Here is a 13,743-nt window from a genome sequence, read left to right as displayed (position 1 = left end):
TAGATCTGTCGATCTCTTTATGCTAAAACAACAGTTGATGGACAGAATGCAGAACAATGTCATGCATTCACCCCAGTACAGAGATCTGGGCCTAAATCCATCGTTATTTTGCTCACCATGCCATTCCAGTTTGAACTCAGCCATATGCAAATCAGTCTTGACCCTGTGCCTCATGAGAACAGTCCAGCCCGAACCGCCAAGCCAGGTCCTCCCTGGACTGGAAACAAGCATCCTAGGACTGGTTTTGGTGTTTCACCCCTCTTCAGCCAGGATAGCTTGATTCCAGTGGCATGGAGAGCACGGGACTCGCGTCTGAGCATACCCGTCCCACTCGGGGTGACAAATGCAAAAACAACAGTTGATGGACAGAATGCAGAACAATGTCATGCATTCACTCCAGTACAGAGATCTGGGCCTAAATCCATCGTTTTTTTGCTCACCATGCCATTCCAGTTTGAACCCAGCCATATGCAAATCAGTCTTGACCCTGTGCCTCATGGGAACAGTCCAGCCCGAACTGCCAAGCCAGGTCCTCCCTGGACTGGAAACAAGCATCCTAGGACCGGTTGTGGGGTTTCACCCCTCTTCAGCCAGGATAGCTTGATTCCAGTGGCATGTATGCTCTCTGATGAAAAGTCAGTACACATCCTTCTGTGAAAACCAGTTGGAAGGGCAGGGGGAGAGAGATGTGGAAGAAAAAAAAAGTAATACAAAAAAAAAATCAAGAACACTCTGGTGGCATAAAGCCTCAAAACTTGGGGTGATGGGAGTGCCAGTCTCCAAGATGGCTACAATGCGGTCAGACTCCGGAGGTCGCAAGGCAAAACCCTGCTGTAAACATCGCCCATCCCCGCAACTAATCACCATAATCCAATATAGCAACACTTGTGTACAGCAGCCTCGGGAAAAATAGTCTGTAGTGCCTCCTGCCATCAGCAGAGCCCAGACATAAGGCCTAGTTGCATGGAAAGTGGGACCCTAAGCCTGCCTTGGCATATGTCTGCAGGCAACTGGCGCTTTACTATAGGAAGAATGGGGGTGGGGGGGCCTGCTCCAGGTTAAGACTCTCAGGCAATCAACGTTCTTCGAGCAGAGCCCCAATAGAGAGAATCCAAACACCTGCAGTGTGTTTATAGAATGTAAGCCTGCCACGCACCCTTGTTGCAGTCTCAAACCTGTCTGAAGCAGGCCCTAATAGTGCAATACTGGCCAAACGAGGACAGGGTGGCAGGGGAGTGAGAAGTTTCAAAGCGTGAAGGACCCTCAAAAACAGAGAAAGTTTGCTATTGATACTCTCCGCAATGGACCCACTGGCCACAGTAAGGCAGCCATGCACCTGAAACTGGCAAGAGGGCCTGAAAGCTGCGTGACTGTACTCATCTGGACTTGCTTGTGCATGCCTGGCTCCCCCACACACACTTTCAATAGCAGGTGTAGTATCCATGCCGCCTGTTGGGTGAGAGGCATTACAAAAGAAAACATTCAAGATTAACTGCGACATATCCGGTTGTGCTGCACCACAAATCACTGCAAAATCCTAAACAGTATACAACGATTTACTGGATGGGGGCATAATCTACTGAAACTGCAGAGTTCACCCCCTCAAATACTCTGCACTAACGGTACACAGACCTGCCAACTTACGAAGATTTCTCACCCTGAGAGGAGAGCGGAAGGGCTTGGTGCTGAGCACTGACCAAGGAACTTTAAATTGCCCACCCACTCCTACCATCCCAAACACCAAAACAACAAAGCTTCTGAGGCTGGTCTCGATGTCCTAGAGAGATTTTGCAACCTAATGGTCAAAGACTGCGCACAACTTCCAATTAATTTGCTGGAAACCTGCTCTCTGCAGGAGTTTCCAGCTAACTGTGAGCACACAATGTGATATCTGCTCCTCATCGGGTGATCATGTAATGAGAGCCGATATGTGACACACGGTGGCACCATGTAGGTTGGTAGGTCTCGGTGCATCTCTAGCTATGTTTTCCCAGTACCACCACCCTTCCGAGGCACCACTGTGTATAGCAGGTCAATCGGGGGCACACCTAGACCTGAACGTTTTTGGGGCAGGATGGGGTGGGGGGTGGTCAATCGATGACGGTGGGGCCAACACTTCAAACAATAGAGAGCAACTATGCTTGGAGGCAATACAAGGAAATAGAGTGATACATTTTCTATATGAAACATATTGGTCAAACACCATACGATTACAAGAAACATGCTTTAGGGAATCTGACAACGTTTAGAGGCTACTTCACCAGAAACCCTCACACAACATTCTAATAAAATTGCCCGGAAAATGTTCATTCTTATATTTGCTCTCACCAACATCTCCAAGTTGCGTACTTCCACACAGGCCGGAACTGCTGAGGGATTTTCTGGACAAAGCTCAAGCCAACAAAGGAGATGCTTAAAACACACTCATATGTGGAATGTTCTAACAAATCGTACCTGGAATGGCTAACCACTCGGACATCACAGTGGATGCCACTGTCTGCACCTTGTCTTCAGACACTAACTGATCCACCAAGCCCACCTTCAGGGCATCTTCAGGGCTGTACATATACCCAAGCTGAAGGGCTTTCTCAGTCTCACGGTTTCCAATCGTATTTGTCATAGTGTCCTTAAACCTGAAATAGGAAATAAGATGTTGGTGTATATCGTGGAAAAGAAAATAATAATTACAATTCAGAATTTGCAGTGTGACAGATGTAGGAGAAAAACCTTAACAGATTCAGACTGAATGAATGTCAGAACTCTGATCTGCAAAGCAAAAAACACATACATTCATTCCAGCCTCCTGCTTGTGCTTTTGCATAGTGCTTAAGAGGGATCTTGGAGTTGGGAGGGTACAAACCGGTGCAGAGGCTGTGGTATAACTGAACAAACCTCCTTACAGATATGAAAAGGCAAATCTTAATGTTTTCTGGAAGAAAATCGAAGGTAATTTTTCATAATCCAGGAAGAAGAATATTCCACATAGTATGCGCAGATCCAGAAAAAGATGTGCCTCAAAACTAAGGTATCCTAAACAACAGAAAGGACTGCCTGGTGGAGGCATACAAGTCACATAGAATTCTGGATATGTCCACATCAGGGCTCTGTGAACCAAGCACAAAACCTTGACAGAAATTCTTTAACTAATAGGAAGCCACTGAAGCTTTCAGAATGAGGGAAAAATGGCTGAATCTAGAAGTGTTGATCACTATCCTACTAGCACGGTTTTTAACAAGCTGAAGCCTGTTCCCACGTTTTGCCTTGTCTAGAGAAAATCTCTGAAATCAGTCTACCAGGCAAAGTGCAGCTTGATGTTCATCATATGTAATGTAGGGCATGATCTTTAGAAGTATTTTAGATGGCACACGCACAAGAAACAAGAATCAATTTTAAAGCAGAGGTTAGTCACAGCATTTGAGGAATTGGATAGTCTCACAAGTGAGACACTGTAGAGAGGAATTCCATAGCTCCACGTTCCCTTATGTATGGTGGGCAGATTCAGCCCTTAGTGTCTCAAAACACTGCAGTGTCCCACAGCCTCTCCTGGGATACAGCAAGCATCCATTGGCCAATCCATCCCACCATCATCAAAGCCTACAATCTGTCAGAAACTGAATCACTACTGCTATGGAGCCCCTCACTGGTGGAGAAAAAACATCAAGACACAAGAAAGGGAAATTATAGAGATTCCTAAATAGTATTTTGGCAAATGTTTGACAAGCAGATGTGTGAGCAGTCTCAGGATTAGTTGCTTTCCCACCCTCAAACACTGCTGCAAAATCTCACCATTTCTCTGCTGTCATCTCCTGAGCATTGCTACCATGCTTAGTTTTCTTGTCTAGAAAACCACTGACCAGAGCAATCAGAAATGTTGTTACATTTAAATTCTCAAACTCATAAAGCATGAAGACATTCTCTCCTCCAGTGCCAATGCTGGCATCCTTTATTTTGGAGCCCACCATTTGACTACAGCAGTACCTCATCAGCTCTGTATTTACAAATTATCAGTGCCAGGGCACCCATCAACAAGGTGCTAGATACTTCTAATAAGACCTCAGACTCGCAATGGGGGAAAAAAACTATCTATCAACACCAAGAAATATTAGGGCTTAACACATTACTTGAAAACACAACAGACCTAAGAGGTGGCATCACTTGAACCTCCCCTCGTCTCTAGGACAGCAAGATACACCTTAAAAAGCTTTCTAACATTGCAACAAAGTCATCATTACAGGAGACAGTTGTATGCGAACCAAAGAGGATTATATTATTTTACCTCAGTAATTCTTTAGAGCATCCAACAATGCCAACTTTTCAGTTCACTTCGCAAACTACAACAATACAGTTCGTAAGCGTCCTTGCTTCGTCTCATCTAGACCACAGAACTTGACATGACTAAAATGAATGCCTCCCATATCTGGGTCAGACCGCCTCCTAACCTCAATGTAAATCACATCAAAAGCCTTTCAAGAGTTTAGCCCTCTGTTCTGCAAACTAAAAACCACTTCAAAAACAGAAATCTCACTAATGCATCAATGACACCCAGTGAACTGTACGCTCCATAGATGGAAAAAAAAGAAAATGTAACTCCCAGCTCCGAAAATGAAACTTTTCTTTATAAAATGTATTGAATTTACAATATGCTTGCGTCTCTTGGTGTCAGTTGATCTCACACATAATCAAGTATGCTTAGAATAAGAGTCACATGTTCGAGACCAAGGCTCCACACTGAAGTTCTTTGCCCGTAACTTTAGAGTAAAATTCTGCCTCAGCACATTTCAGTTTAAGAAGGTTCTGAAATTTCCAACTCATGACAAATTTTCTCTTGGCCAGTACATATTAAAGTATCACAAATTTGGTAGTCTGTGCACTATGTTCATGTTTGGCACCACCCATAAACGACAGTGTATGGGGCCCAGAGCTCAGCATGTGACCTCAGCCTGGAATTGCACCACAACAGTCTAAAAAGTGTTTATCACAGTCCACATGTAATGGCTAGCAAGTATATGGGCTTAATGAGAGAAAACCTGTGCAAGGTAATAAAAGGTTAGCTAAGTGAGGAGAGGATATCAGATCTTGGGAAAACTGTGGCCGAGTTAAAGACAGAGGTACCTGCCCACAGAATCACATCCAGGTCACGGGAAATTCAAGACATGGATGGAGAAAGATAAGCTAGATGTTGCAACATCTAAATGGTGGGTAGGCTGAGAAATAGTAGAGCCTCAAACTTGAACTTTATTATGATCGCTGGAAAATGGGGGACCCATAGCAAAAGGGTATTATCCATCTTTTTAATGTCTTGAAGGGCATGCACAGTCTTCTCGACACAGCGGCAACCAGGAACGAATTGTGGAGACATTTTGGCCAAACTTCTGAAATTTCACAAACGAGTTACCATTTTACAGTAATCCAAGGGATATGGCTCCATGTGCCAGGGGACAGAGCAATTCTAACCCTTTGGGTAACTCTCAAACATGAGGTAAAAATGCAGTCTTTCAAAGCTATTATGAAGCACCTACACTTGAATGATATTTGGGTGGTGATGGTGGTGAGAGAAGCTAGCAAGGATCCCTGACCAGTTGATAGCTAGAGCATTGCCCATGGATTGTGGGTTTAAGGTTCCTGGAGGCGAAGAATTTGCATTTTGTGTTTTCGCATGTAACCAAATAGGCCAAGAAGCACCTCCGAATTCTGAGTCTCAAGCACCTGTTGCTCTTTACAACTAAGATGAGAGTGTTGGCGGACAGGAAATACCACTATTTCACTGATGCGGGGTAGTGAGAGAATGGGCTGAGCGTTGGGCTGAAGACCACAAGATGTAGAATACAGGAGATACTAAAGAGGGTACTAATTGGAAAGCAAACATTAGAAAAAAGGAAACCAGCACAGGCCGCTAGGGAACAATTCCAAGGTGAACAAAGTACAACGGTGACCAAACTGTCACCGGAGGGAACGAGAGGGCAGGAAACCCAGGATAATTCGATGAACTTAATGGTCACAGAATCAGACATAGCTGTGGACTTGGAAAAACAACACCTGGTTAAGAACAGACACAAAGACTAACTCCAATGATGGTAGGAGGTCTCTTGAAGACAACAGTGCTGAAAACACATGGAAGTAGTACAAAAGTGGTGAAAGTTGAAGATAGAATGTTGACTTTTGCATAAACAGAATTGGCATGTCTTGAAACTACCAGCTTTATTCACTACAATTAAGACCAGTCGGGCTCAGGAAGTTGGGTAATTACATGTGGCACAAGATGGACTCATATAGCACACATGCTTCTGCCTTCAAGGTCCCATAAGTGCTCGTAAGAGGACTAGCTGGTTCTGAACCTGCCTTGAGGTGGGTAGAGGTGATTGCAACAAAGTGCTGGATGGAAGTACATAGACCTTTTCCTCCTCTGCCACACGTAACCACCATTTGGTCTTCTAGAATAACTACCTGGAAACAGGGTTGGCATTTCACTGAGGTCTGGATCTCTTTGAACACTGATGCGTTCAAATTCTCACACTACTCTTCCATGCACACACTACATTCAAGACCGCTATGGTTATGCAATCCACCCAGATGAGGGGTATGATGACATGTGGAATATAAAGGATGCAAAATTGAACATCATTGCCCATTCATGATACACAGAGAAATGGGGGTGGGATGCCAACTTAAGTCCTTAAGTGAAGTTTACAGGGGGCACTTTTAACTGGCTAATAAAAATGGCTTAGTCAGGGACTATAAAATCTAATATTTTAACTCTATTGATGGTTTGATTGGTAACACACACTTAATAGAAAGCCTTTAAGATCCGCAAACTAGGCATGTGTACACAGAATGCAGATATGTTCAAGTCTAACTTCAACAGAGAAATACTACAGACAGAAACGGAATTGAGGAAGCTCGAAACAGAAGAAGAGTGTGGCAGGGGAGAGGCAAAACTTCATACAGTTGAAGCTTAAATATTTGACTTCAATTGAGGTTTTGCATTTGTTTGATTACAGAGAGTAAGTGAACAAGCAGCACAAAGCACGGACAAAGCAAGGAGGCTTTTGGCTTTGATGGTGAAGGGGAATGAGACCTCACAGGATATTATGTCGTCGACTGGAGCGAAAGGAAGGGGTATGTTACTTACCTTGTAGGTATCTATTTGTAGAGTGCAGTGCTGCAGAGTCACATGCTATGCACACACCTGCCATCTAGTGTTGGGATGGGACTCGACAACTTGTTTTTCTCAAATAAGTCTTTTTTTTTTGCTGATGTGACGTCTATTCTCCTCCTCTCGAGAGAATACGCTTGTTCAACGGCTCCATTGTTTGTGATAATTGTTTCCCGCCACAATGGCGAGTGAGGATGAAGCTAGTGAAGATATTATACAAGAACAAATGTGTGTAATAAACTAAAAATATGTGCATAATCATATATTTATATAGCATAATACATATAAATCTGACACTATCATATGCCATGCTGGGGAGGCGGGAGGGCGCATGTGAATCTGCAGCACTACACGCTACGAATAGATACTTACAAGGTAAGTAACATACTCCATTCGTAGCATGTGTTGGCTGCAGATACACATGCTATGCATAGACTGTAAATCAGTAATCCTCTTACGGTGGCTCTAGGCATCATTAGGTGCAGATGTTTGAAATGGCATCCGTAGGACTGTTTATCCCACAAGAGACTGCTGCCTTGCCTGAAAATCAATCAACGCAATAGTGTCTAGTGAACGTGTGCTGATTCTACCAAGTAGCTGATTCAGAAATATCAGCTGAATAGATGTTGCCTAAGATAGCCAGTGAATCATCTTTCTTTTCGGTAGAGTGTGCGCATGGAACTGTTGGGAAAGTTAGTTTGGCTTTGATGTAGCAAAGTTGAATACATTTTACAATCCACCGTGCAATAAATACCTGCTTTAGAAATGTTGTTACCCTTTTTTGGACTTGAGAAAGCCACAAAAAGAGGTTGTGTCTCTCTGAAAGGTCTAATCCTGTCATTGTAGTACATTCATGCTTTTTTAACATCAAGTGAATGAAGTGCTTTCTCTGCCAAGGTCTCAGGCTTAGGGAAGAAAACAGGTAAATCAAGTGTTTGGTGTAAAAGGAAAGAAGAGACAACTTTTGGACTTAATTTGGGCTTTGTCCGCAGAGGTACTTTATCTTGAAAAACCTGATCATACGGTTCTTTTATGGTAAGAGCATGAATCTCTCCAACTCTTCCAAGAGGTGATAGCTACACCCTAGGATGTTGCATCTGTGGAGAGAGTCACTTGCAGGATCGGGTCAAAAAAAGTTATGCCCTGGAGGAGATTCTCTGAGCCCCACCAGTATGATCAATGGATCCTAGGTGGAACTAACACCAAATCCTCAAGACCACCGCTGCCAGTGACCAGTGAGATGCTAGACACTACAGTAAAGGTCACATTTGGAGCCTGGGATTAGGAACTATTGCTATACAGGAGGCCATCATGCCCAGAAGGAGCATCGCAGCTCTGACTGGCAGGCAACGATGCGGCTGAAAAAGAGGCAGTTGGCTCTGGAGAATGTGAACCCTCTGGGTATTGGTGCATGCTGTAGCTGAGAATGAATTGAGGATTGCTCCCAGATAGGGCTGTGTTTGAAGAGGCTGTATATGTGATTATATGTCAGGACCGGAGGTAAGTATTATGCTCTACTTTCTTTCTTTAATTTATTCCAGCAGACTTCGACATTCTAACAAACAACCTTTCCCATCAGGCACTGGGAAAGGAAATACAAAACAATTCTGCCAATCCATAAACAGCACAGTCCTTCGTAACAAAGCATTCTCTGTCTAACTTCCTCTTTTCTTTCCTGCTCCAGCAGGCAGATGAATGCGGTTTCTTTTATTCTCAAATCATCATTGTATTTTGTAATAGATTTTTCGTGACAGTAGGTGGCTGCCGCGGGAGTGTGTCGGCGCTCCATTCACGGCTGGTTCCAGATTATACAGTAGGTCTTTTGACCCGCTCGCACTTCTAGCAGATCCAAGATTCAACTTGCCTTTGCCCAGCACCGTACTGACGACCCCACGAGGTGCTTTCTTTAATGCAGCCTTTGCGCCAACAAATCATCAGGCCCTGCCCAGTACTTCAATGACGGGCCCACGTCGTGCTTACTCAAAAACAACCTTCAAATGCAGGCAAAAATGGAAGGTGAATATCTAGAGGAGGAATCCATTTTGGTCCAAACTCTAGATGATGAACTTTGCGCGGCCGTGGTCACCTCTATTTCATCGCCTTCACAACCGAGCCCTTAGAGAGGCGCCGTACACCTGCTCAGTTTCCCTCAACCTGTCACTAGACAATCCCCATTCTCTGGCCCCCTCCCTAGGGTTAGCCAGGACACAGAGCACCCTCCAAGGGTAAGATGGACTTCGGGGTGGACCTTACTGCCTTAGAGAGGTTCAAAAAGGCTTCTCTCTCCTGCATTCTCCCCAGTGGTCTAGAAAGCGTGGTGGAAGTGTTGAGCTCCACTTCTGATGAATTGGCCTTTGCCCCCTCCTTCCCAGATTCAGGCAAGCCGGGCCGACGAAGGCTGTGATGCCAGAAACCGGTCCCCGGAAGCTTGTTTCCTTCCCAGTATAAGAATTGGCTTGGTAGTTTGATTTGCCCTGTTCCCATCATGCACTGGGACAGGTACAGACTAATTTGCATGTAGCCAGGTTCTGAGCTGGGATGGTGCAGTGAGCTAAAAAACGGTGATGGATTAAAACCATGATCTCTTGACTTGGTAAGAGTATTCTGCATCATTCAGAAACTCTGTCCATCACCACCCCCTTTTTCCCAAATCGTTTTTAACCACACTCAGTGTGGGAGGGTATGCTCAGACGTGAGTCCCTTGCTCATTGCACCATCAAGATTCAGGCAAGCCGGGCCGACGAAGGCTGTGATGCCAGAAACCGGTCCCCGGAAGCTTGTTTCCTTCCCAGTATAAGAATTGGCTTGGTAGTTTGGTTTGCCCTGTTCCCATCATGCACTGGGACAGGTACAGACTAATTTGCATGTAGCCAGGTTCTGAGCTGGGATGGTGCAGTGAGCTAAAAAACGGTGATGGATTAAAACCATGATCTCTTGACTTGGTAAGAGTATTCTGCATCATTCAGAAACTCTGTCCATCACCACCCCCTTTTTCCCAAATCACCTCTATTTCATCGCCTTCACAACCGAGCCCTTAGAGAGGCGCCATACGCCTGCTCAGTTTCCCTCAACCTGTCACTAGACAATCCCCATTCTCTGGCCCCCTCCCTAGGGTTAGCCAGGACACAGAGCACCCTCCAAGGGTAAGATGGACTTCGGGGTGGACCTTACTGCCTTAGAGAGGTTCAAAAAGGCTTCTCTCTCCTGCATTCTCCCCAGTGGCCTAGAAAGCGTGGTGGAAGTGTTGAGCTCCACTTCTGATGAATTGGCCTTTGCCCCCTCCTTCCCAGATGATGATTCCCATTGGGATTAGACTAATAAGGCGGGCAGCTCTAGGCCCTGGCGCCCATCCCCGGTCACTACCCCCTCAATAGCCTTGGAGGCCCATATGTTGGATCCAGATGATCTGATCCACCTCTACTCTGTGGACTTAGTTCCCTCAACCAAAGTGGCCAAGTATGTGGCAAATCGCCTTAAAGAAGGAGGCAAGGGCTTGTCTCAGAACAGAGTGTCCACACCCTTCCCTGGCAGGGAAAGTGGCCCTCACGTCAGACGTTGACACTAGAATGCCCATTTTTTAGCAAAGTATATGAGAGACCCTAAGAAGGGCATAAGAGGCCAAATTACCCAGATGTTTTTTCCAGGTGGATGCAGCAACATTCCTTGGCAACTCCAACTTCGTGCTATCTACCGAGAGGCGCTGTTCTCTGTTAATCTCAGTGGACCCGAGGGGGACTGTTCGGGAACCCTTTATAAAAGAGATGGGGAAGTTTGTGTCCACATTTTCGTCGCTACACAAGGCACAGGCTTCCATGAATAATATTTTCCACCCCCGGATTCTTGTCGGGCCTGCTCTGGCAGAGGGTGTTAGGTCTGCCGCTTCTACCCCCAAGGCCCTACCCTGGGTCGAGGCTATCGAAGGGGGCAGGACCTGTCCCGCTCAGGGGAATTTTTCCCCTCCAGGATAGGCCAGAAGGGCCACTACGCAAGAGGGTCCTTCAGAGAGCAACTCCACAGGAAGCAGTCAGGTGAGTGTTTGCCCTTCTTCCCAACAAATGGTGAGGGGGTCACCTGGCATGGTTTCTACACAACTGGGAGGTGCTCATCTCAAACTCATGGGTCCTGCAGACAATCCAGGGTTTTCATATTCAGTTTCATTTATTCCCAGTACAACACTCTCGTCCAAGTCCGTTGATTTCCTCAAAGGAACATGCTACCTTGATAGAGTTCAACAAACAGCTGGTCTACCTCTATTTCAAGAAAGAAGATATCCATCTCTTGTGAGATCTGTTGCAGACGTACGATTGGATGGTGCCAGGAGTGTGGAGTTCTTATAGCCTGACTCCCAGCACATTGTTTTGGGTCAAGGACAACAAGTTTCATGTTTATTTAGTCCTTGGGACAAGTAGACCCAACCCCTGCAGCACACACCCTTTGGCTGCCAGTTTACACTACTACATTATGGATCCAGGAAGGGCATAGTCTACAGTAAAGGTAATATTTGTGTCCATATGCCAATGCTGTTCTAACTTGTATTTATGGTTCAGTTACACAAAGCCTTTAACCCCTTGCATGCCCGCCCCTTTCCCCGCCCAGTGCCGCGCCTTCCATTAGCGGGCGGAGTTCATGACGAGCTGGACTCGTCATGGGCACAGCGCCACCGCAGCCCATGACGAGTCCAGCTCGTCATGGGCACTGAAGGGGTTAATACAGTGCTCTAAGGAAATGTTATAAGCTCGCACTGCACTATTGACAGTGGTTCCAGTGTAAAAATGTGCACACACGTTTACAGCATTTTTAACAATATGAGGCTACATACAATGCTCCCAGAATGCTCTCTAACTAGATGCAAATATCTGCATAAGCTCAAAAACAAGAGTGATGATCCATTGCTTTCAAAATAAAATGTTCACAAAACAATGCAAATAGGAAGAAAAAAAACGTGAAATTGAAGGCTACATTTCTTTGAAGTATTATTTAGTGAAATGTGTTTATCCATGCTAGTATTTATAAAAAAAAATATTCATAATGGAAAAAAATCAGTGCAAACAGTTTCAACAAGAATGGGAAACATGATACTAAACAATCATTGGCAAAGCAGACAGGTCGGATATTGTTAAGTCTTTTGGTTTTGTCAATGCACGATACTGTTTTTGTGAAACGTTTTGGGAGCTGCCAAGCCCTTACCATTAACAGAAAGACAAAAAAGCAATAATATTGTTTGGTGTCAAAAAGCACACATTGTCACAATAGTTACCAGCACTGAACAAAACTACTGTGTGTACTGATATGCTCTTTGTGAAACAGTGGAGCCAGTTGATGGATAGATGGATGGACAGAGACAGACAGAGAATTTGAATAAAACGACAAAAGAACTCGGTTAACTACAAAGATAGACACACAGACATACAGACCATTTTAATAACAAGCATTTTTTAATGCAATAGGTCTCGCATTTGCGAGCGTTTAAGCTATTGGCATTGTAAATGACAATGCTTTTATGTACTTTAAAAGAAACACATATAAAAGGCATTGTTATTTTTAATTGCCAATAGCTCAAACTCTCGCAAATGTGAGAGCACTCGCGTATTCAGATTATGGTCAGCAGCGTCTAAAGAAAGGAGTGCAGCCTAAATTAAAGTGAAAGCACGTATCGGGCGCTTTCAACCCAAGTGAAAGAAATCTTTTAGAAAGGTTCCGTAGCAAACCCGCCAAAATGAACACGGCCTGCGCTCTTAATTATGCGCAGTCGCAAATGTGAAAGCGGACCGCGCCGTAAATTAAATAAGCGGCGCCACTATAGTTAAAAGCGGACCAAGCTGTAATTTAAATAAATACATTGATAAAAGCATACTGCGATGTCGTGGTGGAATAGGGGAAGTAATTAAAGAAAATAGTGCTCATAGACTTATAAAGCAGACTGTGTAAAACAAGTAAAAAGTCCAGTTGTTATGGGAGGATACAAATGCAGATAAGGCGGTACCAAGGAGGGACTACTAAGTCTATTCACAAATGAAAAGCAACGATTTTGCAAAAACAGTAACAGGAGCCAATTGGAAAGATGGGCGGGAAATGGCCGGAGCTTCTATGCCGTACCTCAATACAGCATGCCTCGCACAGCAGCGCATACGCTGCCCAGGCTCAACCTAAAAACAAAAGGTCTTGGTTAACTCCAGACATAATTAGAGGCCCAGTTCTTAAAGAAAGTCACAAAATTGCATCAATGGTATATGTCCTTGCATTGGTGCAGATTTACAGCTTTCATGAATTCACAAGAATTTACAGAAGTAGACCAGGAAATCGTACTCCTAGAAAAAAAACTGAGCTGCTTTTTAGCACGAGCAAATGTGCAGGTGTAGATTTGCTCATGTGAAAATCTGTTGAGCGTTTACAAGTTCACTTTCCCTCCAACCACTTTTTCCCGATACTGGAAGAAGTTTTATTTCTGCCGCTGTCAGGAGTAAATTTCTAACCTTTCTCAGTATGGAAAAAGATTGGAGAAGAGCTGGCGAAAACCCCTAAAACATGCAACTTAGTAGGTTTCCACAGATTTAAGAGGGCATTCCAACCCTGGAACTATTGCTTAACAC

General features: G+C 44.6%; 1 protein-coding gene across 1 annotated transcript in view; it reads right to left on the bottom strand.

The window, feature by feature from the left end:
- Positions 1-13,743, bottom strand: part of ECI1 (enoyl-CoA delta isomerase 1) — a 131,483-nt gene that overhangs the window by 14,897 nt on the left and 102,843 nt on the right. The window contains exon 6 of the mRNA XM_085628475.1: positions 2,455-2,633. Coding sequence (XP_085484601.1) covers positions 2,455-2,633 — 179 coding nt within the window. The remainder of the gene's footprint in view (positions 1-2,454; positions 2,634-13,743) is intronic.

Source organism: Triturus cristatus, chromosome 10 (assembly GCF_964204655.1).
Source record: "Triturus cristatus chromosome 10, aTriCri1.1, whole genome shotgun sequence".
NCBI classification, from domain to species: domain Eukaryota; kingdom Metazoa; phylum Chordata; class Amphibia; order Caudata; family Salamandridae; genus Triturus; species Triturus cristatus.
Note: the sequence above shows the minus strand (reverse complement) of the source record. Positions and strands in the feature narration are given on the sequence as shown.